The sequence below is a fragment of the Carcharodon carcharias genome, chromosome 2, assembly GCF_017639515.1.
Source record: "Carcharodon carcharias isolate sCarCar2 chromosome 2, sCarCar2.pri, whole genome shotgun sequence".
Classification (NCBI taxonomy): domain Eukaryota; kingdom Metazoa; phylum Chordata; class Chondrichthyes; order Lamniformes; family Lamnidae; genus Carcharodon; species Carcharodon carcharias.
In genome coordinates, this window is record NC_054468.1 from 208,659,006 (window position 1) to 208,680,322 (window position 21,317).

At 45.4% G+C, this 21,317-nt stretch overlaps 1 protein-coding gene across 1 annotated transcript in view; it reads right to left on the minus strand.

Annotated features, from left to right (window-relative positions):
* Positions 1–21,317, minus strand: part of LOC121288717 (ALK tyrosine kinase receptor-like) — a 172,655-nt gene that overhangs the window by 14,479 nt on the left and 136,859 nt on the right. Inside the window, exons 15-16 of the mRNA XM_041207475.1 lie at positions 16,292–16,389; positions 10,963–11,055 (exon numbers count right to left, since the gene is read on the minus strand). Coding sequence (XP_041063409.1) covers positions 10,963–11,055; positions 16,292–16,389 — 191 coding nt within the window. The remainder of the gene's footprint in view (positions 1–10,962; positions 11,056–16,291; positions 16,390–21,317) is intronic.

A 21,317-nucleotide genomic window follows, 5' to 3' on the forward strand; every position in this document is an offset into this window, starting at 1 on the left:
GCGAGTGGAGAAGTATGTCAGGCAGGAGTTTGGGTTCTAGACTTCAGCACCAGATGGAACATGTGAACTGAAGACATGGGAGCGGGTTCATGCTGTGAAAGTTGTACCAGTTGCAGGAGTGTGTGTATATGGAACATTCACAAGGCAGGTAATATTAGTTGTCATTGGCCTTTATGCTCTTAAAGAGGTTTGCTGTCCATTGAGATGATACTCAATCCTTCTATCTGCCTGCAGAATAAAAGAGTGCACAAAGTCAGGGAGCGCTCAAAGACTGGTGGTGGGGTGGGGTGGCTGGTAGTGGGGGGAGGGGGGGCATGGAGGGTAATCCCTGATATGCACATATTGCCCCTGCAATGAAGGACATGGTCAAATTGGCTAGGGGAGCAGGGCGGATATTCAGTTGTGGATGGCGAGGCTGGAGTGTCAACACAATAGAGTGAGGAAGTCTCTAACCTGGTGTCAAAAACTGGGCATACAGGAGACACTGCACTGGGAAAAGGGATTGTGCATAACCTCAGGCTAATTCTGTGTGTTCTCTACTAGAGGTTCTCACAGTCAGGAGACACATCACACACAGTCTGCAGCAAACCAGAACTCCACATCTGAGGATGAACACAGAACACTCAGAAGATACAATGTTAGATCTATCCCCCGTTCCTGCCACCAGTGGGAAGGTGTTCGCAATTAGGCTCGGAGGCCACAGACATGTTGCAGCAGCTGATGGAGCATGTGACAGATAAGATCCTTGACAGTCTGAGGACTGCTGGAGACCAGGCCCATGCTCAGCCCCATGCTAATGACGGGCCTCTGGGGATGGCCACAAGAAACTTGCTGGAGATGTAGAGACAGGCAGGGGAACATCCAGCAAAAATGACAGCTATATGCAGCCTTGTACAAACATTGGAGGAGTCCATCCAAGCCATGAGTTCTGTCATGGCTGTGGCACGTCAGTGCATGTCTTCCTCCACAGAGAGGTTGGCGACTGCCAAGATCCAACAGAACACTCAGTGGCTGCTGGATATGTGCTTGGACCTGCATTCCATTGCACTGGCCATGGGCTCCATACACCATTGGCTAGTTGAGAGGGGGAATGAGGCACCTCAACCTCCCTTCAGGTGCCCCTTCTCCTCCTGGAGTCAGAGTGGAGCCATCACGTACCGACACAGGAGGAGCACTAGAAATCCAGCTTGGGGCTGTCATCTCAAGGCGCTCCAAGGGTGAGTTGACACTCCTTCTCCCCTCTGCCAGTGATGCCAGTGCCTCCAGTAGGTGAATCTGAAAGGGTGTACCTGCATCTATGCAGGAGACCCTCAGAAGGCTGGAACTCTCTAGGCCTCAGACCAGCAGAGGATGGCCAAAATCATCTTAGGCAATGGGGTATAGCATTCAGCAGGCTGTCTCCACCTCAGTTGTGGACATCGGGGTCACATACTTAGTGGAAGAAAACATAAGTGAAAAACTTTCTAATGGCACAAAGGATGGCATGGGTGCCTAATCATACTATGACATTGTCAGTTTGAGCACTTCATTCATGTGTGTTGAATGGTCATGTTGCTGGGACTTTTGAAACCAGATGGGGGCTTTTAAGGACTTGACATTTCATTGAAACTCAACGATGGCTGATGTGGAGGTTATAGATACATCATTTATTGTGAGTGGCATATCTGAGCTTCTTGGCAACATGGTGCTTTTTATGTTTGTCAACCTTTGTTAGTTGGGGGAATTTGAACCTTGTTGACAAGCCAGCAATTGCTCACCCACTTATCACCCCTCAGAAACTGTTGTCTCAGTGGCACCTGCAGCCAAGGCTTTCCGTATTTTGCAGGTGAATACATAGAGTTCTTAGCGAAAGCCTTGCCAGGATTGGAGCACAGATGACTGAGTCACGTGTGCCTTCCTTCCAAGTCAGAAGTGTGTGGCCTTGACGGGACCAAGCTTATGGGCTTCTTCATGCAAAGGGCCTGAATCCTTTTCCCTTCCAGGTGCCAGAGACTGTGTCTGGTTTGGTGGGCGTGTGCTGCCTGTGGTGCATTCCATCATCGTCCTGGCATTTACAGCTGGAGCTGCACCATGCATCACTTCGGGGTCTTCTGATTCTTCCCCTTCATCCTCCTATGCGGATGAATCCAGCTCCTCCATCTTATCAGCTGGGAATTCCTCATCTCTTTGCTGTGCTATGTTATATAGTGTTATGATCCCAGCTGATGTTATTACCGGACAACTCTGATCCCAGGGTGGAATCCAGCTTGATAGATCCTAACTTTTATTTTTTGTTTAGAAACATGGAGGGTGGCTACTGAACAGAGTCACAGGAGTCAGCTGATGAACTTGTAACAAAAGAATAAAACATGGATTAAAAAAAACAGAATTACCTGAAAAAACTCAGCAGGTCTGGCAGCACTGGCGGAGAAGAAAAGAATTGACGTTTCGAGTCCCCATCACCCTTCCACAGAACTGAGTGAATATAAGGAGAGGGGTGAAATATATGCTGGTTTAAGGTGGTGGGGGGGGGGGGGGTAGAAGTGGTGGGGGGTGGTTGTAGGGACAAGCAAGCAGTGATAGGAGATGATAATCAAAAATTGTCACAGACAAAAGAACAAAGGAGAACACAGAGGTGTTGAAGGTGATGATATTATCCAAACGAATGTGCTAATTAAGAATGGATGGCAGGGCACTCAAGGTACAGCTCTAGTGGCAGCTTGGCCTAAATAGCCAAGTGGTTATGGTACTGGGTTTGTAACCCCAAGATCAAGAGTTCAAATCTCACAATGGCAAACTATGAAACAATGTAACTTTATCTAAAGCAGATGGAAACGGGTTTGTACTCGAAAGAGTTACAGCTCTAGTGGGGGTGGGGTGGAAAGACTAGCTGGGCATAAAAGATTTAAAATTAATGGAAATAGGTGGGAAAAGAAAAATCTATATAAATTATTGGGAAAAAACAAAAGGAAGGGGGAAGAAACAGAAAGGGGTGGGGATGGAGGAGGGAATTCAAGATCTAAAGTTGTTGAATTCAATATTCAGTCCGGAAGGCTGTAATGTGCCTAGTCGGAAGATGAGGTGCTGTTCCTCCAGTTTGCGTTGGGCTTCACTGGAACAATGCAGCAAGCCAAGGACAGACATGTGGGCAAGAGAGCAGGGTGGAGTGTTAAAATGGCAAGCGACAGGGAGGTTTGGGTCATTCTTGTGGACAGACCGCAGGTGTTCTGCAAAGCGGTCGCCCAGTTTACATTTGGTCTCTCCAATGTAGAGGAGACCGCATTGGGAGCAACGAATGCAGTGGACTAATTTGGGAGAAATGCAAGTGAAATGCTGCTTCACTTGAAAGGAGTGTTTGGGCCCTTGGACGGTGAGGAGAGAGGAAGTGAAGGGGCAGGTGTCGCATCTTTTGCGTGGGCATGGGGAGGTGCCATAGGTTGGGGTTGAGGAGTAGTGGGTGATGGAGGAGTGGACCAGGGTGTCCCGGAGGGAACGATCCCTACAGAATGCCGCCGGAGGGCTGAAGGGAAGATGTGTTTGGTGGTGGCATCGTGCTGGAGTTGGCGGAAATGGCAGAGGATGATCCTTTGAATGCGGAGGCAGGTGGGGTGATAAGTGAGGACAAGGGGGACCCTATCATGTTTCTGGGAGGGAGGAGATGGCGTGAGGGCGGATGCGCGGGAGATGGGCCGGATACGGTTCAGGGCCCTGTCAACGACCGTGGGTGGAAAACCTCGGTTAAGGAAGAAGGAGGACATGTCAGAGGAACTGCTTTTGAAGGTAGCATCATTGGAACAGATGCAATGGAGGCGACGGAACTGAGAGAATAAGATGGAGTCCTTACAGGAAGCAGGGTGTGAGGAGCTGTAGTCGAGGTAGCTGTGGGAGTCGGTAGGCTTGTAATGGATATTGGTGGACAGTCTATCACCAGGGATTGAGACAGAGAGGTCAAGGAAGGGAAGGGAAGTGTCAGATATGGAGCATGTGAAAATGATGGAGGGGTGGAGGTTGGACGCAAAATTAATAAATTTTTCCAAGTCCCGACAAGAGCGTGAAGCAGCACCAAAGTAATCATCGATGTACCGGAGAAAGAGTTGTGGAAGGGGGCCGGAGTAGGACTGGAACAAGGAATGTTCCACATACCCCATAAAGAGACAGGCATAGCTGGGGCCCATGCGGGTACCCATAGCCACACCTTTTATTTGGAGGAAGTGAGAGGAGTTAAAGGAGAAATTGTTCAGTGTGAGAACGAGTTCAGCCAGACGGAGGAGAGCAGTGGTGGATGGGGATTGTTCGGGCCTCTGTTGGAGGAAGAAGCTAAGGGCCCTCAGACCATCCTGGTGGGGGATGGAGGTGTAGAGGGATTGGACGTCCATGGTGAAGAGGAAGCGGTTAGGGCCAGGGAACTGGAAATTGTTAATGTGACGTAAGGTGTCAGAGGAATCACGGATGTAGGTGGGAAGGGACTGGACAAGGGGAGAGAGAAGGGAGTCAAGATAACGAGAAATGAGTTCTGTGGGGCAGGAGCAGGCTGACACGATCAGTCTACCGGGACAGTTCTGTTTGTGGATTTTGGGTAGGAGGTAGAAGCGGGCCGTCCGAGGGTGGGTGACTATCAGGTTCGAAGCTGTGGGAGGAAGATCTCCAGAGGAGATGAGGTCAGTGACAGTCCTGGAAACAATGGCTTGAAGTTCAGTGGTGCGGTCATGGTCCAGGGAGAGGTAGGAGGAAGTGTCTGCGAGTTAATGCTCAGCCTCCGCAAGGTAGAGGTCAGTGCGCCAGTGTTGCCATTTTAACACTCCACCCTCAACAGGGCCCTCAACCGTGTCCGGCCCATCTCCCGCGCATCCACCCTCACGCCTTCTCCTCCCTCCCAGAAACGTGATAGGGTCCCCCTTGTCCTCACTTATCACCCCACCTGCCTCCATATTCAAAGGATCATCCTCCGCCATTTCCGCCAACTCCAGCATGATGTCACCACCAAACACATCTTCCCTTCAACCCCCCTGGTGGCATTCCGTAGGGATCGTTCCCTGATCTACTCCTTCATCACCCACTACTCCTCAACCCCCACCTATGGCACCTCCCCATGCTCACACAAAAGATGCAACACCTGCTCCTTCACTTCCTCTCTCCTCACTGTCCAAGGGCCCAAACACTCCTTTCAAGTGAAGCAGCATTTCACTTGCATTTCTCCCAACTTAGTCTACTGCATTCGTTGTTCCCAATGCGGTCTCCTCTACATTGGAGAGACCAAACGTAAACTGGGCGACGGCTTTGCAGAACACCTGTGGTCTGTCCGCAAGAATGACCCAAACCTCCCTGTCGCTTGCCATTTTAACACTCCACTCTGCTCTCTTGCCCACATGTCTGTCCTTGGCTTGCTGCATTGTTCCAGTGAAGCCCAACGCAAACTGGAGGAACAGCACCTCATCTTCCGACTAGGCACTTTACAGCCTTCCGGACTGAATATTGAATGCAACAACTTTAGATCTTGAATTCCCTCCTCCATCCCCACCCCCTTTCTGTTTCTTCCCCTTCCTTTTGTTTTTTCCAATAATTTATATAGATTTTTCTTTTCCCACCTATTTCCATTAATTTTAAATCTTTTATGCCCTGCTAGTCTTTCCACCCCACCCCCACTAGAGCTGTACCTTGAGTGCCCTACCATCCATTCTTAATTAGCACATTCGTTTAGATAATATCACCACCTTCAACACCTCTGTGTTCCTTTGTTCTTTTGTCTGTGACATCTTTTGATTATCTTCCCCTATCACTGCTTTCTTGTCCCTACAACCACCCCACCCACCACCCCCCCCTCCCCCGACTTCCCCCCCACCTTAAACCAGCTTATATTTCACCCCTCTCCTTATATTCACTCATTTCTGTGGAAGGGTCATGAGGACTTGAAACGTCGACACTATTCTTCTCCGCCGATGCTGCCAGACCTGCTGAGTTTTTTCAGGTAATTCTGTTTTTATTTTGGATTTCCAGCATCCGCAGTTTTTTGTTTTTAAAACATTTACTAAACAAGACTTGAACTATATTACAATGCTGCTTCACCCACAACCATAATTTTACGGATATATACAGATTTGTAAGGATTACACAAGTTACAAAATCTATCTTAAACTCCTAAGGTTCACAGTAAATATACAGTCCATGTAAACCAATTGGCCAAACACACCACATTCTGAAACCGAGTGACCAACCAACCAAGCAGATGCTATGGATCTCTCATCAACTACCCCAGATGCATGCCAGGCCATTAGCCAACTGGACTCGCTGACCCTCATACGAGGGTTTCCAATCTTACCACTTGAAGTACACGCAAATTATGCTTTCACTTGGACATCTCAACAAGGTTCTATCTCCAGTATTTCAACCTCTCCTTCTGATGTTCCTTTCCTCTGAATCTCTACGTGCACTTAACCTTTCATGCACCCTCTCAGATACTCAGCCATGCCAACAGAACACCACTGCTTCACAGGCCTGCATTAAGGAGTCATGTGTGCCCTCCTTCCAAGTCAGAAGTGCTTGGCTGTCTCCTTGGATCTCTGGCTTCTTGCAAGCCTATAATGCTTTACAACTGTCTCCTGCAGCTTTGCCTTTTAACTTGGAGCCCTTTTCCTCTGCTCCTCACTCTTAACTTTACTCAACAGGACCTTTTCCAGATTGCTGTTCTTTTCTTTTGACTTGAAGGTCTTCTTGGGACTCCTCCTTTCTGTCCCACTTGTTTGCTTTAGAACGTTTTGGTTCTTTTGGGAAATCTGCTCTCTGCAGTTCCCTATTCTGTGTCCAACTTCTCCTGGCTCCTGGTGTCAACTGAATTGAAAGTACTTTTCTGTTTTTCTCTGTCTCTGTGGGCCTCCTGTTGCTCAGCAACAGCCCAATTTTTCTACTTTGTTTTAACTTCCCTAAACCACTTCAAGTGTTGTAAAATCTCATGAAAATGCAATACACAAACAAAGCCTTCAGACTTGCAGAAAAACGAAGCTAAAACTCAAGTTCCCCTTTTCTTAACACACAAATACAGAAGCACAAAGTAAATTTAAACTTAAAGCTATAAGACATTCCTAACACCTACAAATACAAATATAACTTACTTAAACTATCTCTAGTTCCTAACAACAGGGCGCAACAGACCACAATGATCCGTGAGACACTCTGTGGCGTGTACTGCAGTGCTCCACCTGAGTGGTTCAGGCAATGCAACCTCATCTTCAGCACTCCAATGGTCTGTTCTATTGTTGTCCTTGTTGAAGCATTGGTGGCATTGTACCTCTCCTCTGCTGGGCTTTCTGGGTTCCGCACAAGTGTCAAATCCAGGTCTTCTGAGGGAGCTTACAGCTCCAGTGTCCAGAGTGGGAGTGCTCAGGAACAGAGCTGCGACAGCAGGAAGGGGTGGCCTGAAATCAGGTTGAGGAGGCAGTTGGTGGTGTTGGATGGAGACCAGGGTGTAGTTGATGCATAGCAGTCGTGCTCCCCATTGGTCCACAGTCATCAAGTCAAGAAGGAGAGCCAAATAGACGGTGCTGACCAGATCTTTACCAGGCTTCTGTACACTGATCACTTCAGACTGACAGGATGGGTCTTTTGCGTTGTGTTTTTTGATGCTGTGGTGGAAGAGGCGAGGAATTGGTAGTGGATGATCCATGGCCAGGTGCAGCTACAGCCAAAAGGACAACAAGGCTAAAGAAGCAGAGGCAGCTCAGGATGCTGGCAACCAGGGACCAGTGTGATGCCAAGCAATGAGTGGTAACTGAATACGCTGCATACATAATAACTATCAGCAAATGTCAGAGAGGCAATGTCAAAGATGGCTGAGAATGTCACGCACTGTCACTGACCTATGTCAGCTCCTGCAGGAAGACCTATAGCTTTGTGGAATGGGAGGTTTTCCTATGCCAGTAGTCTTAAAACTCACCATGCCCTTGAATATCTATGCTCCTGGGTTGTTCCAGGGGTCCACGGGGGACATGTCTGGCATCTCCCAGTCAGCCATACACAGACACATAAAGAGAGTTCACCAATGCCATGTTCAAAAGAGCTGATGATTTTATTCCATTCACCATAGACCCTGAGAGCCAGGCAACCAGAGCTGTGACCTTTCCTCAATCACCCTTGCTCTCCCCTCTTTCATGTTTGAGACTTTCTCTGTGTCAAACAGCTCCCTTTGTCTGTCCCCCACAATCCTTCTTAGACCCTGCCATGACTTGACCTTCCCCCCTCGGACAGCCAAGCTACCTATTTAATTTAGATTAACAAAATACGAGCACCAGGCTTGTAAATTTAATAAGTAAATAGCTGTTTATTGAACAAATTGTCTTTAACTAGTGGCAAAAGAAAGAAATATAAACTGCTAACTTCTAACTCAATAACTTAAACCCTATCCCTTCTTAAACCCCAATACATACATGCACACACACGCGTGCGCGCACACACACACACACACACACACACACACAATGCTTTCAGTCTGTGGTTCACCGGTTGAAAAACTTGATTTGTAATGTCTCTTCTGGTGATTTTACCCCTTTTCTTTCTGACAGGGGTTTTCAGAGAAAGCAGGTCACAGAGATGTGAGGGATAGCCAGCTAGCTATTATGGCAGAATTGCTGGAATCTTATAAACACAGGAGAGAGAGGTTTCAGGACTTCCCTCTTTTCAGGCTAGGAGCTGTTCTGCCTGCACTGTTACCACACAAAACCCTGGTCACCTGGTCAGGAGCCATTTAAAATGCTGTCGTTAGGCAGTTCCCCTTAGTCCAGAACCCCTTTCTGGCACCATCCTGTTCTCTTATGGCACCTATGTTCCAGGATAGCAACATTGTAGATATTCCTCATCCTGCTCCAGTGAACAGGTCTTTCAACTGTAGCCAAAAAACTGTAGTTTTTTAAAGTCACAGTCCAATTTTAAAGCCATAGTCCAAGAAAAATAAAAAATAGGTTCTTTACAATGTCAAAATATAGAATGGAAATTTCCTGTACAAACTTGTTATGCTGTAATTAGACTCTCCTGCTAGTGGCAGTATTGTCATGTGGTAGTTTTATGTCTCCAGCTTCTTAACTTGTATTGTAGTGAAAACCCTATGCTGCAACCGACTATTTCCATGGGTAGAATCATCCAGAATTGCACTAAGTGTGGTAGTGGCCAGGAAAAACTATATTTTACCCACTGGCCGCAATGGCAGCTTCTCACGCTGCATCATCCCAATCCCACCACATTAATTATGCATTCCTGGGAAACATGCCAATTCGGTGGTGGGCAGGCACACCACACCGTCTCTTCGCCCCTTTATCATGCTGGGCGCCACATTTAAAGTGCAGCTGTGCGCACACCTCTCAGTGCTTCCAGCCCAGGACTGCTGCAAAGAGGACATGGCTCTGAAAGGCAAGAAGACTGCAGCACCCAGGTTTAGTGACGTGTCCCTCAAGCGCCTTTTAGATGCAGTGGAGACCCACTGTGATGTCCTCTACCCTCCCCATCTGGCTGCAGGAGGGGCAGCATCATTACCACTCTGGCTTGCTAGGCAATGGCAGTTGTGATCAGTGCCAATGTTGCACAGAGGAGGTTGGCCATCCAATGCAGTTCAAGGATGAATGATCTTATCTGTGCCGCCAGGGTAAGGCAACCATCTCATCCTTCTAAACTCACACACTCAAGCCCATCACACATTCACTGGCATCTCACTCACTGCCAGCTGAGGGGTCATCGCCATCCATTGTGTCACTCACACCCTTACATATCCATCTGGCCTCATCTCCTCTGAAGACTGCCTCCTCAGCCCTCACCATATTGAGGCCACTTGCATGTGCCCCCACACAAACCCTGGGATACCCCACTTCCCCAGAACAGCCCTCGCCCTGCAGCCTCTTCTCTTGCCTGAGGCCACTTCTCCCCCTCCCCCAAGCAAGCCCTTGCCCTGCAGCCATTGAAAAGACATCCACGCCTTACAGCTGGTCGGGTAGGTAGAGACCTACCCATGAGTCCCCCTAAAAGTGGTCTGTGAAGCCTGGCGCTAATGACTGCAAGTGCTGCCCGAAACAAGGTAGGCAAACAAACCTCGAAGTCCCAAGCAAGTGCAGCCCGCCATGTGCATTCCTTATATATGCTGTTGTGAAACTTGTTCTGTAGTGAAAATCCTATGCTGCAACCGACTCTTATTTCCATGGGTGGAATCATCCCAGAATTAAGCGCAAATGATGTTTTACCCGCCAGCCACAATGGCGCCGATGTGCTCAGACGATCCAGTGTGCGGGGGATAATTCCGGCAAGCTGGGCTTATAATAATATGCAGATGTATTACAATGAGGTTCCCGAAGTCCGACGGCGGGAAACGCAGTCTGCCACTGATGGGCAAAGCGGATGATTGCAAACTGGTTTCACAACGTGTTGAAAATATTTTTTGGCCTTCTTGTCATTATGTCCACTCATGCCCGAACATGGTCAATGCCAGTGGGCACAGAAAATTCCACCCTATGTTTCCTAAATGATCATGTTTTGCTATTTGTAACTAAAATATAAATTAAAATATCTAAGAATAAGGACATAATGTATAATTTTAAAATTGGGAATGTATTATATATGTGCATCATGGTCCAATTATCCTATACTTTGCAACACAGCTTTATCTGGAAGTTATAATCCATGCGCAATTCCACAGGAAATTGACTACAATAAACTGTATAACATCCAGGTTACAGTGTTACTCTCTTTTAAGTAATGCACATCTTAAATTGCCTGGTACTTTATTTAAGATTGATAAAGCCCCAGTATAGTTGGAGCACATTTTCTATTATATTCAGATAGACAGGCTGACAAATATTCTGTTAGTGGAATAAGAAAAAGTAGATTGAACTGTTAAAATAGGTTCAATATGCAAGGTTATCAGTGTACAGCCAAATTCTTCATTTGAACAGTGTTTTTAATTCTAAGTACTGATTACTAAATATTGCAAATTACAGTATTTTCTTTATTTACCTGTATATATCACGAGCCATTCCAAAATCTCCAATCTTAGCCACTCTTCCTGTACCTTTGAAAGTAAGCAGGCAATTTCTTGCAGCTATATCCCTATTAACAAATAGAAAATGAAAAAGGTAAACTTTCCCCCTCATCTTCTCTCATTTCTTCATCTATTTTCCAGCAGGAGTTGACACATACTGGAATAGGGTTCCATTGTCCCAGCGACTGTCTGTCACTGCTAACATGCTTCATGCATGATCCTTCATAGTGAGTGTTGCTAAGTGATTTGACTTAGGGAACAACACTGAAAAAGTTGAAAACAAAAACAGAATTACCTGGAAAAACTCAGCAGATCTGGCAGCATCGGCGGAGAAGAAAAGAATTGACGTTTCAAGTCCTCATGACCCTTCAACAGAACTTGAGTGAGTCCAAGAAAGGGGTGAAATATAAGCTGGTTTAAGGTGTGTGTGGGGGGGTGGCGGTTTGGGTGGGGGGATAGAGAGAGAAGTGGAGGGGCTTGGTGTGGTTGTAGGGACAAACAAGCAGTAATAGAAGCAGATCATCAAAAGATGTCACAAACAACAGAACAAAAGAACACATAGGTGTTAAAGTTGGTGATATTATCTAAACGAATGTGCTAATTAAGAATGGATGGTAGGGCACTCAAGGTATAGCTCTAGTGGGGGTGGGGGGAGCATAAATGATTTAAAAATATTTAAAAATAATGGAAATAGGTGGGAAAAGAAAAAGCTATATTATTTATTGGAAAAAACAAAAGGAAGGGGGAAACAGAAAGGGGGTGGGGATGGAGGAGGGAGCTCAAGACCTAAAGTTGTTGAATTCAATATTCAGTCCGGAAGGCTGTAAAGTGCCTAGTCGGAAGATGAGGTGTTGTTCTTCCAGTTTGCGTTGGGCTTCACTGGAACAATGCAGCAAGCCAAGGACAGACATGTGGGCAAGCGAGCAGGGTGGAGTGTTAAAATGGCAAGCGACAGGGAGGTTTGGGTCATTCTTGCGGACAGACCGCAGGTGTTCTGCAAAGCGGTCGCCCAGTTTACGTTTGGTCTCTCCAATGTAGAGGAGACCGCATTGGGAGCAACGAATGCAGTAGACTAAGTTGGGGGAAATGCAAGTGAAATGCTGCTTCACTTGAAAGGAGTGTTTGGGCCTTGGACGGTGAGGAGAGAGGAAGTGAAGGGGCAGGTGTTGCATCTTTTGCGTGGGCATGGGGTGGTACCATAGGAGGGGGTTGAGGAGTAGGGGGTGATGGAGGAGTGGACCAGGGTGTCCCGGAGGGAATGATCCCTACGGAATGCCGATAGGGGGGGGTGAAGAGAAGATGTGTTTGGTGGTGGCATCGTGCTGGAGTTGGCGGAAATGGCAGAGGATGATCCTTTGAATGCGGAGGCAGGTGGGGTGATAAGTGAGGACAAGGGGGACCCTATCATGTTTCTGGGATGGAGGAGAAGGTGTGAGGGCGGATGCGCGGGAGATGGGCCGGACACGGTTCAGGGCCCTGTCAACGACCGTGGGTGGAAAACCTCGGTTAAGGAAGAAGGAGGACATGTCAGAAGAACTGTGTTTGAAGGTAGCATCATCGGAACAGATGCAATGGAGGCGACGGAACTGAGAGAATGAGATGGAGTCCTTACAGGAAGCGGGGTGTGAGGAGCTGTAGTCGAGATAGCTGTGGGAGTCGATAGGCTTGTAATGGATATTGGTGGACAGTCTATCACCAGGGATTGAGACAGAGAGGTCAAGGAAGGGAAGGGAAGTGTTAGAGATGGACCATGTGAAAATGATGGAGGGGTGGAGGTTGGAAGCAAAATTAATAAATTTTTCCAAGTCCCGACAAGAGCATGAAGCAGCACCGAAATAATCATCAATGTACCGGAGAAAGAGTTGTGGAAGGGGGCCGGAGTAGGACTGGAACAAGGAATGTTCCACATACCCCATAAAGAGACAGGCATAGCTGGGGCCCATGCGGGTACCCATAGCGACACCTTTTACTTGGAGGAAGTGAGAGGTGTTGAAGGAGAAATTGTTCAGTGTGAGAACAAGTTCAGCCAGACGGAGGACAGTAGTGGTGGATGGGGATTGTTTGGGCTTCTGTTGGAGGAAGAAGCTAAGGGCCCTCAGACCATCCTGGTGGGGGATGGAGGTGTAGAGGGAATGGACACACACCTTAAACCAGCTTATATTTCACCCCTTTCTTGGACTGACTCAAGTTCTGTCGAAGGGTCATGAGGACTCGAAACGTCAACTCTTTTCTTCTCCGCCTATGCTGCCAGACCTGCTGAGTTTTTCCAGGTAATTGTGTTTTTGTTTTGGATTTCCAACATCCACAGTTTTTTTGTTTTTATCACTGAAAAAGTTGATCCTGTCCTCACCTGACACCCACACACAAACACTTTCAGTAGGGACCAGTGGATACTAATTTGTTGCCGGAGTCCTGGCTGATTTTTTGTCTCTTTGCCCAGGGGTGCCAAGATCATTGGCCAAACTGTCATCTTGCCTGAAATCCTCTAGATTAGTAGATCATTAAAAATGAGACTTTCTAATTTGTATGTTTAATAATACAGCAGTCAGTGCCTTCACTATAGTGTCATTATGAGTGTGAAAATATAAATTTAATCTACACACAGCTGATGCTAAGTAACAAAGTTAGATTATTAGTAATTGCCAACATAAAGGCTGAGGGTGAGGAGAGGGGGGGTTTAAATCTTAGAATTTGTACTTGTAGGTGAATATAAAAGTATGTCTGTTACAGATTGCTCAGTCATGTCTGGGTGAAAGCTGGCAGAGTGGAGTAAATGCAAAGTATTTATTATATATGTATAAATGAGTATATATAATGTATGTATAGGTACAAATGACGCCAGGAGTGTGCTAAGTCTGTCCTATTATTGTCTAACTGGGCATAACATTAAACTAAGATTGACACATCTGACCTTTGGTCTTGTCTTCTCTTTGAACTTCAGATGAATATCTTTAGAGGGTAGTGGTTAGTTGTACATGGATACTTCTCAGCATTTACAGTCCTGTGAATATCTCATTTTTCACAGCTCTTTACATTACACAGCAAGTACATCTTGTGTACTCAATCATTGAAAACTGCCTGGAGAAAACGCTTTGAACCAATAAAGTAAGCCAAAGTCAAGAACAATTGGTTTGAGATATAATCCTTAAAATATCAGTATTCTTATCGACTTAGGCAGATGGCTGCACTGTAATTAAACATTTGCATGCTTTCACCTTAGGTAGAAAATCAACTATTGCAATCAGAACTTGTGCTGTAACAGCTGACTTGGAATCTTGCCAAGTTCTTTCAGCATGCCTGAATTAGCAGAATTCTCATCTGAGTCAACATTTTAAGCTCCAGTCCAGAATTTTAGCATATGATCTATGCTGACCCTCCAAGGATGTGTTATTGGAACTGCGATAACGTGAATGAGGTCTTTAACTGAGGTACCACTGCGATATTTCATTTTTTTTTTTACATACATGAAGCATTTGGGGGACTCGAGAATTAAAGGTGTATCAAGCACTACACTAGGGACTAACTCAGGAAGAACACATAGCATCAGGAATAAAAACAAAAAAACTGCGGATGCTGGAAATCCAAAACAAAAACAGAATTACCTGGAAAAACTCAGCAAGTCTGGCAGCATCGGCGGAGAAGAAAAGAGTTGACGTTTCGAGTCCTCATGACCCTTCGACAGAACTGATTCAGTTCTGTCGAAGGGTCATGAGGACTCGAAACGTCAACTCTTTTCTTCTCCGCCGATGCTGCCAGACATAGCATCAGGAACTCACCTGGAGAGAGCAGCAATATTTAGGACTGACTCAGGGAGAGGAGCAGTTCCAGACACTCACTCAAGGAAAAGAATAACTTGGAGAACTGACTCAGTGAAAAGAGTGGCAAGAGGGAGTCACTTGATGAGGGGAATAGCTTCAAGGACTCACCTGTAAGGAGGGGCAGCACTTGGGACTCATTTGGGAAGAAAATCTGCACAGGTGCTCCTTTGAGGAGAGGAGCAGCACCTGAGACGCACCTGTGACTTACTTGGGGAGAGGTGTGGTATTATAGACTGTAATATTAGGGACTAATGCAGGGAGAAGATCAGGTTTGAGGAATCACTCAGTAAGAGGAGTAGAATCAGAACTTGCCTAGTGAATGATGAACCAACAAGGACTCATTGAGGAAGAGATGCACCACTGGGGACCTTATATTAAAAAGTAATATAGGCAATGCCATGTAAAATTAATAATTCAATGTGATGAATATTTACCGTACAGGTTGGTTTTGCATCTTTATATATTTCTTTTTCTGCCTTTACAATCTGTCAACCTCAGGTCTGAAAACATTTTTTTTCTTGCTTTCTCTCATCAAAGGGACAAAAATTACAAACAAAAAAATGTAGCATGACTGAGGAAACTACATTCCAATGGCAATTATATGTTCCCATCCATGTAAGGGGGGGTGCATGCATGGGAATTTTGAAGTATTACAATAACATATTTGGGTTGCAAACATAAATTTATTTGAAAAATTACCTACAGCACTTAAATCTTAATAAATTTTTTGTGAAGAAATGCGTGTGAAGTGCAGGTCTATGTAACTAATTGCAAAAATTAGCTACTCAGAAATAAATGATTAGAACTGCATATCTACGTGTTGATCCCCACATGAGAAAGATCCAGGATCTCTATTATTGGTTTTACGCTGCTGTTATTACATTGGTCAAACAGTAAAACATAAAATTTTAAATTTCTGTGACTATCTGATTTGATTTGAGATCACAAAATAGGGGGCCTGATTTAAGTTTATCTGCACCAGGAACTTTCAAAAAGCCACTTGGGTTCCATGACCAGTTGATATTCATAACTGATAACAATCTTGCAGTGGTTGCTGGAGGCTGGACAAATGCTATCTGGGAGCTGGACTTTTGCTTTTTAGAGCCACTTACTTGTCAAATTGAGGTAATTTCCATTAATTAAAAATTAACCTATCTAATCCATGTTTGCTACAACTGACTTTAGCCATAGCCAAATCATTTCAAAAAGAAACATGCAATAATGGGAGATAGCACAATAACATCCATTACTATATCAATTAAAGAGAAGATTTCCGTCCCGATAGTCCTTGACTGATTTTATCCCAGTACAGAGGTGAAACTGGTGTATGCTAAATCCTTTTCATTTCTTGGAGAGCATTTACACCAGTAAATATCAACAACACCAGGTCTAGTTTAAAAAAAAGATCCACAATAAAGATCATTAAAAAGGATGTGCCATTTGATACCTGCCAGCCATGCCACTTGCAAAGCTTGTGACCACTTACCGATGGATAAAGTGATTTTCCTCCAGATACTGACAACCACGAGCAATGTCACGAGCCACATTCAGTAAGTCCAGCATGCTGAGAGTTGATGGTTGTCCCTGAAATATCACAAAACATTAATGAACAGTAGCAATTAAGAAATGTGAACGTCAGAAATTCTGCTGCTGATGAAATGTTTAGATAAAAAGGGAGCTCAAATAAATTACAGTTATTTTCTTGTCCCACCCCAATCCTCTCTTATGTTGCTGGCCTTGTAAGGAATTGACGGAGGAATTTCCCATCACAAAGTCTACAGAAAGTCTAATGTTAAGGCCAATACTTGTAGGCCCAGACTAATTTCCAGCCTTTTCAAGTCTCTCTGATAGAATTGTGATGGGAGTGTGCCAGAAAGGCTGAGATTTTTGTCCCAATATATCCAATAAACTTTTACAGTGTTCAATTGCAGAGGATACTAGAAGTTCTGCTCACATCATTCCAACCGCAGTAAAAAACATGTTACTCATCTCACTGTTAGCTGAATCCTTGGTTTCCTGGGGTGAGGGACTAACTGCATTGGAAATGCCTTCCAAATCAAGCAGTTGCTTCATTCAGATGTTAATTGATGGCAGGGACATTCTCCATGCTTTCTCTCAATGTTCTAGCTTTCAGAACATCAGATGTCAAACAAGCCCCTCATGGATATAATGGTTCTGCGGCAATTGGGGGCATATGGAAAGCCATGAAAAGAATATAGTAATTTCAGCCATTTTATTTTTTCTCACTAACTGTTTGGTCCTCATGAGCCTTTGTACCATTTGGTAAATTATATATCATTCCCCGCACTCCCCCCATCACCATTAATGGCACCAAAGGGTTTTCCAATTGGCATCTTCTTCTCCAGGGCATTTGGAAGAGGAGGATCAACAAAGAGTGCTAGGCAGAGTAAGTTGTGTAAGGAGTTCTCTGTGCACACCTGCATCTGCAGACAGATCTTAACACATTTTGCATTGGGGTGGCTCCACTTCCCGAAGGAAGTTTAAGTGGCTGGCTATCTGTCATGAATAACAGATGTGAATTCCTGATTAATCATAAAATTGATGCTTTTCAATAAATAACTAAATCACAGTATGTTGCACTTTCAATGCTACTTCATGAAAGAAGGCATACCAGAGTGATCACCGTCTGCTAAACGTTGACTGGCTGCACCTGTCAAGAAGCCATGAACCAGATCTGCAGGCCCTGGCACCCCAAGCTGACAATGATCACAAGATGTTTCAGGTCATTAGAGAGCCAAATATAGTATTGTGCCATATGCTGTAAGGACACAGAGTAAGTAAACAGCATAAGCACAGCACATCATCTGCATCATCAAGGATTTGAACTTATATAGCCTTTTTAATGCAGAAAATTTTCTCAAAGAAATATGAAATGGTGTAATCAAAAACAAGTTGCAAAGCCAAAGAAGGAGAGCAAAGCCAAAGTTTGGACAAAGAGGTGGATTTCAAAGGCTTTCTTAAAGGAATAGTGAGAAGTGGAGAACCAGGAGAGTTTAGGGAGGGAATTCCAGACTGAGGAGCCTAGACACAGGTTTGAAGACACAGCAACCTGTTGTGGGGCATAAGGAGGGAGGGATGCACAAGAGTGCAGAGTCAGAGGTTTGAAATCTAACCTCACCTTCTTTCGGGTGTGCTGCATTAATGACATATTGAGATGCTGCAGTGATGTAGCTCAGAAGGCCACCTCTATCATTTCATGAACCATCAAACAGGTAATCAACCATATACTGGGCTGCCCCCGCTTGCCTTTAGACTTGTGCATGCACATACTGAGCTTTTCAGAAGGCTTTTGGAATTTTTGCCCTGCCATTATCCCTGCCCTTAAATTTCACTTACATGCAACTTTTCATTCCAACTTTTAATGTGCACACTGCAGCTGTCCAAATCTAATTTCAGAAAATTGAGTGCAAACAGCATATTTCAATTTGAGGCTGTCTAAAACCCATCATTAACCATTTGGCATTAAACCATACTTGCAGCTGCAAATCTAAGCCAAAATGTCTACACATGAAGAACCATTTTTTCCTCTTTTCAGATGCTGCCAGACCTACTAAAATTCTTTAGTTAGCCAAGCAGATTAGCCTTTATCAAGGCTGTACGAAAACCCTGAAGAAGAACATGTTATCTTGCCTAAATTCTGTTAATACTTCTGTGCATCAAAGCAAAATTCTGAGCTGAGTACAGAAAAAAATCTATTAGTGCTTTCTAATTATTTTGCTAAAGAATGAAAAGAATTTCCACTTGCATGTCCTTGGGACATCCCAAAGTGCTTCACACCCAATGGCCTACATATTAACTTCTCATTGCTCTGAGAGGAAATTGGAGATAAGTTTCCATTATGATTCTCTCGCTCGTTACTTCAGCAAAACGGCCACTAAACTCTGTAAAATGTATGAATGCCATTTTCCTGGGATGTCTACAGCTGATTTACAGGAAGAAATAGGAGAACATCAATGAAAATTCATCTTTGTAACTTTTTATGACATTAGCGGACATTTTTGTTGAACCGTTACATCTTGAATAGCGAAGTGGACACACATGGAACTGCATTTGTTAGTGAGAAAATTTAGTTATCTTTACTTCTTTCTCATCTTCTTGAAGATGACTTTCGCTGAGATTTGGTTGCGCAGGTGCTTCAGGTTTCTTGCCCAACTGATTATTCTCAAGTCCTTTGATAATAGGGATCATCAGCCTCAGTTTTCCCTTATGCTTTGGTGACACAAGTTGAGGACAAGGGGCCTGAAATTCCCTGAGGATTCTTCCAGACCTCATTGTAAATCTGCTGGATCTCCAGTGAAATGACGTAAGTGGCAATTTTTAGCCAATGATGGGTTCCCTTGAGGTTCCCCCCAGTCTTCTGGTGGATGCATGGTAGGGGACACAGAGCCCTCACTAAATTTCACAGCCAAAGTTTGAGTTGACCAGGGCATTGTACAGCTTCAATGTGGTTTCTTCTGGTTTATGCCCAAAGAATCTAGCAATGTAATGAAGCATCCTATTTGCTTTGTCTATTGCCGCTCAACACCGATTGACATGCTAAGTGTGAAATCTATCATCACTCCCAGATTGTCTTCTGCTTCACCTTTAACAATTTCTATGTCTTCCAGAGTGAACATAGGATATTCATCTTTGCTGCCAATTTCTAGCATCTTGCCTTTACTTAGTTGAACTGCCACAGAATTGCCCAATTCCAGATATCTTACTCTCTTTGTTGCTCCCCTGGCTTCTGTGTTCATCTTGACAGCTGCCACTCCCCTCATTTTAGTATAGTTCACAAGCTATACCATTTCGCCCTCAGTTTCTGCATCTTAAGTCACTCACATAGATTATCAACAGTAAGGCCTCCAGCAGTAAACTCTGTGGAACTCCACTCAATACTTCTGCACCTTAACACTCAGCTACCAAATAGGCAATCCTTTCTTTTAGTCACTTTTGTATTCAAAATTTGACTTTAGTTTGAATTCCCACTGTTTGGGGTCATCGACAATGGGCTGGGAGACTGGAGGTTTGGCAATGTGGGGGGGCAGATGTTGGGAGGGGAATCCGACATTTACCCGCTGCTATGGCATATTGCGAATTAAGAGTTGTTGCCCGTTGCTCTTCTCTGGTATCTTGCCCATGTTGGGAAGGCCCGCTGCCACATTGGAAAGCCCTGGTGACCTCTAACTGGGTGCCACGGAGGGCCCTCCTTGATGGCTGCCAGACAACAATGGCACTGCTGGCACATCCCTTCCCTCCACTCTCCCTCCCCCAACTCCCTCTCCTCCCATCCCCCACCTCTTCCACCCCAACCCCTCCCCAAACTCCTCCTCTCCTCTCACCTGCTCCTTCTCCCCTCTCCCCATCTCCTCTCCACCTTCCTCCCCCCACCTCTCTTAACTGGCCAGCAGTGGGACTTCAAAATCCTCTGAAAAATTCAGCCCTTAGTTTCAGTAACAGCTTTTGATGCAGGTGGTTATTAAAGCTTTTCTGGAAATACAGGTATATTGCGTCATTATGGGGCTGAATTTTCCTAGCCCCGGAGCAGCAGGCTTGAAGATGAGGGGAATTGGGAAAATAGCAGGAAGCCTTGTCGCAATGGCTTCACTGCGCGGTCTTATCTCTGGGGATGTTTCCCATGGGCAGCCGAGACCCCATTTTGGGGCAATTTAGAGGGGCCACTGGCATTCTGACGGCGGTGGAGCGGTTCCCCTTCCATGTGCGGAGGCCGCTAGCCCCATGGAGGCGGCCCCTGCATGTGTCAGGCCAGGGATACAACAAAGCCAGTGGATCCATGCCCAAAGCATGGGCCACTGGCAGCAAAGTCCACACTCACAGCCCAAACACTGCCACCAAGGGATTTTCCCCTCCGATTGCAGGGACATGCCTGCCTGGCTGCTTTGATCTTTTACTTTAAATTTATGCCTACTTTCTCAGGCCTGCCTCAGCAGTGCCCACCTCTTCTGGTGATGCTGCCAAGGCTCTCAAGCTGCCAACTCTGTCATTGGGCAAGCAGCATTGAGGGCTTGCTCGCTGACCCAAACAGGACAGCGAACACATAGGTAACCAATTAGAAGGCCCCCTCTGGGAAAGGGGCACCCTGGTCTGGCTCCCAGCAAGTGTGGGCTTGGGACCCTCATTTGGTTATGATGCTGGGGGTCTCAAAGCCTGTGGGAAAATCCTGACTGCTATGTCCTTGGTATGATATTTCCTCAAAACAGTCAAGGAAAATGATCAAGTAGGATCTTCCCCTTCTAAATTCATAATGGCTTGTAGCTATCAGATTATTCCTATACAGATATTCCTCAAATTCACTCCTCTTGATGGACTGCATCATTTTATCAGGTATTGATATTGGACATGTTGGCTCTGTTGTTACTTGGATCAGATTGGCCCCTTTCTTTAATTGGGTACTATGTTAGCTTGGGTTATGAGGTAGGGCTGAAAAGAGGGACATTCTCAGGTTCCATGGATAGAGACCAACTACAGACATCTTAGCACTGCCCTAGGTT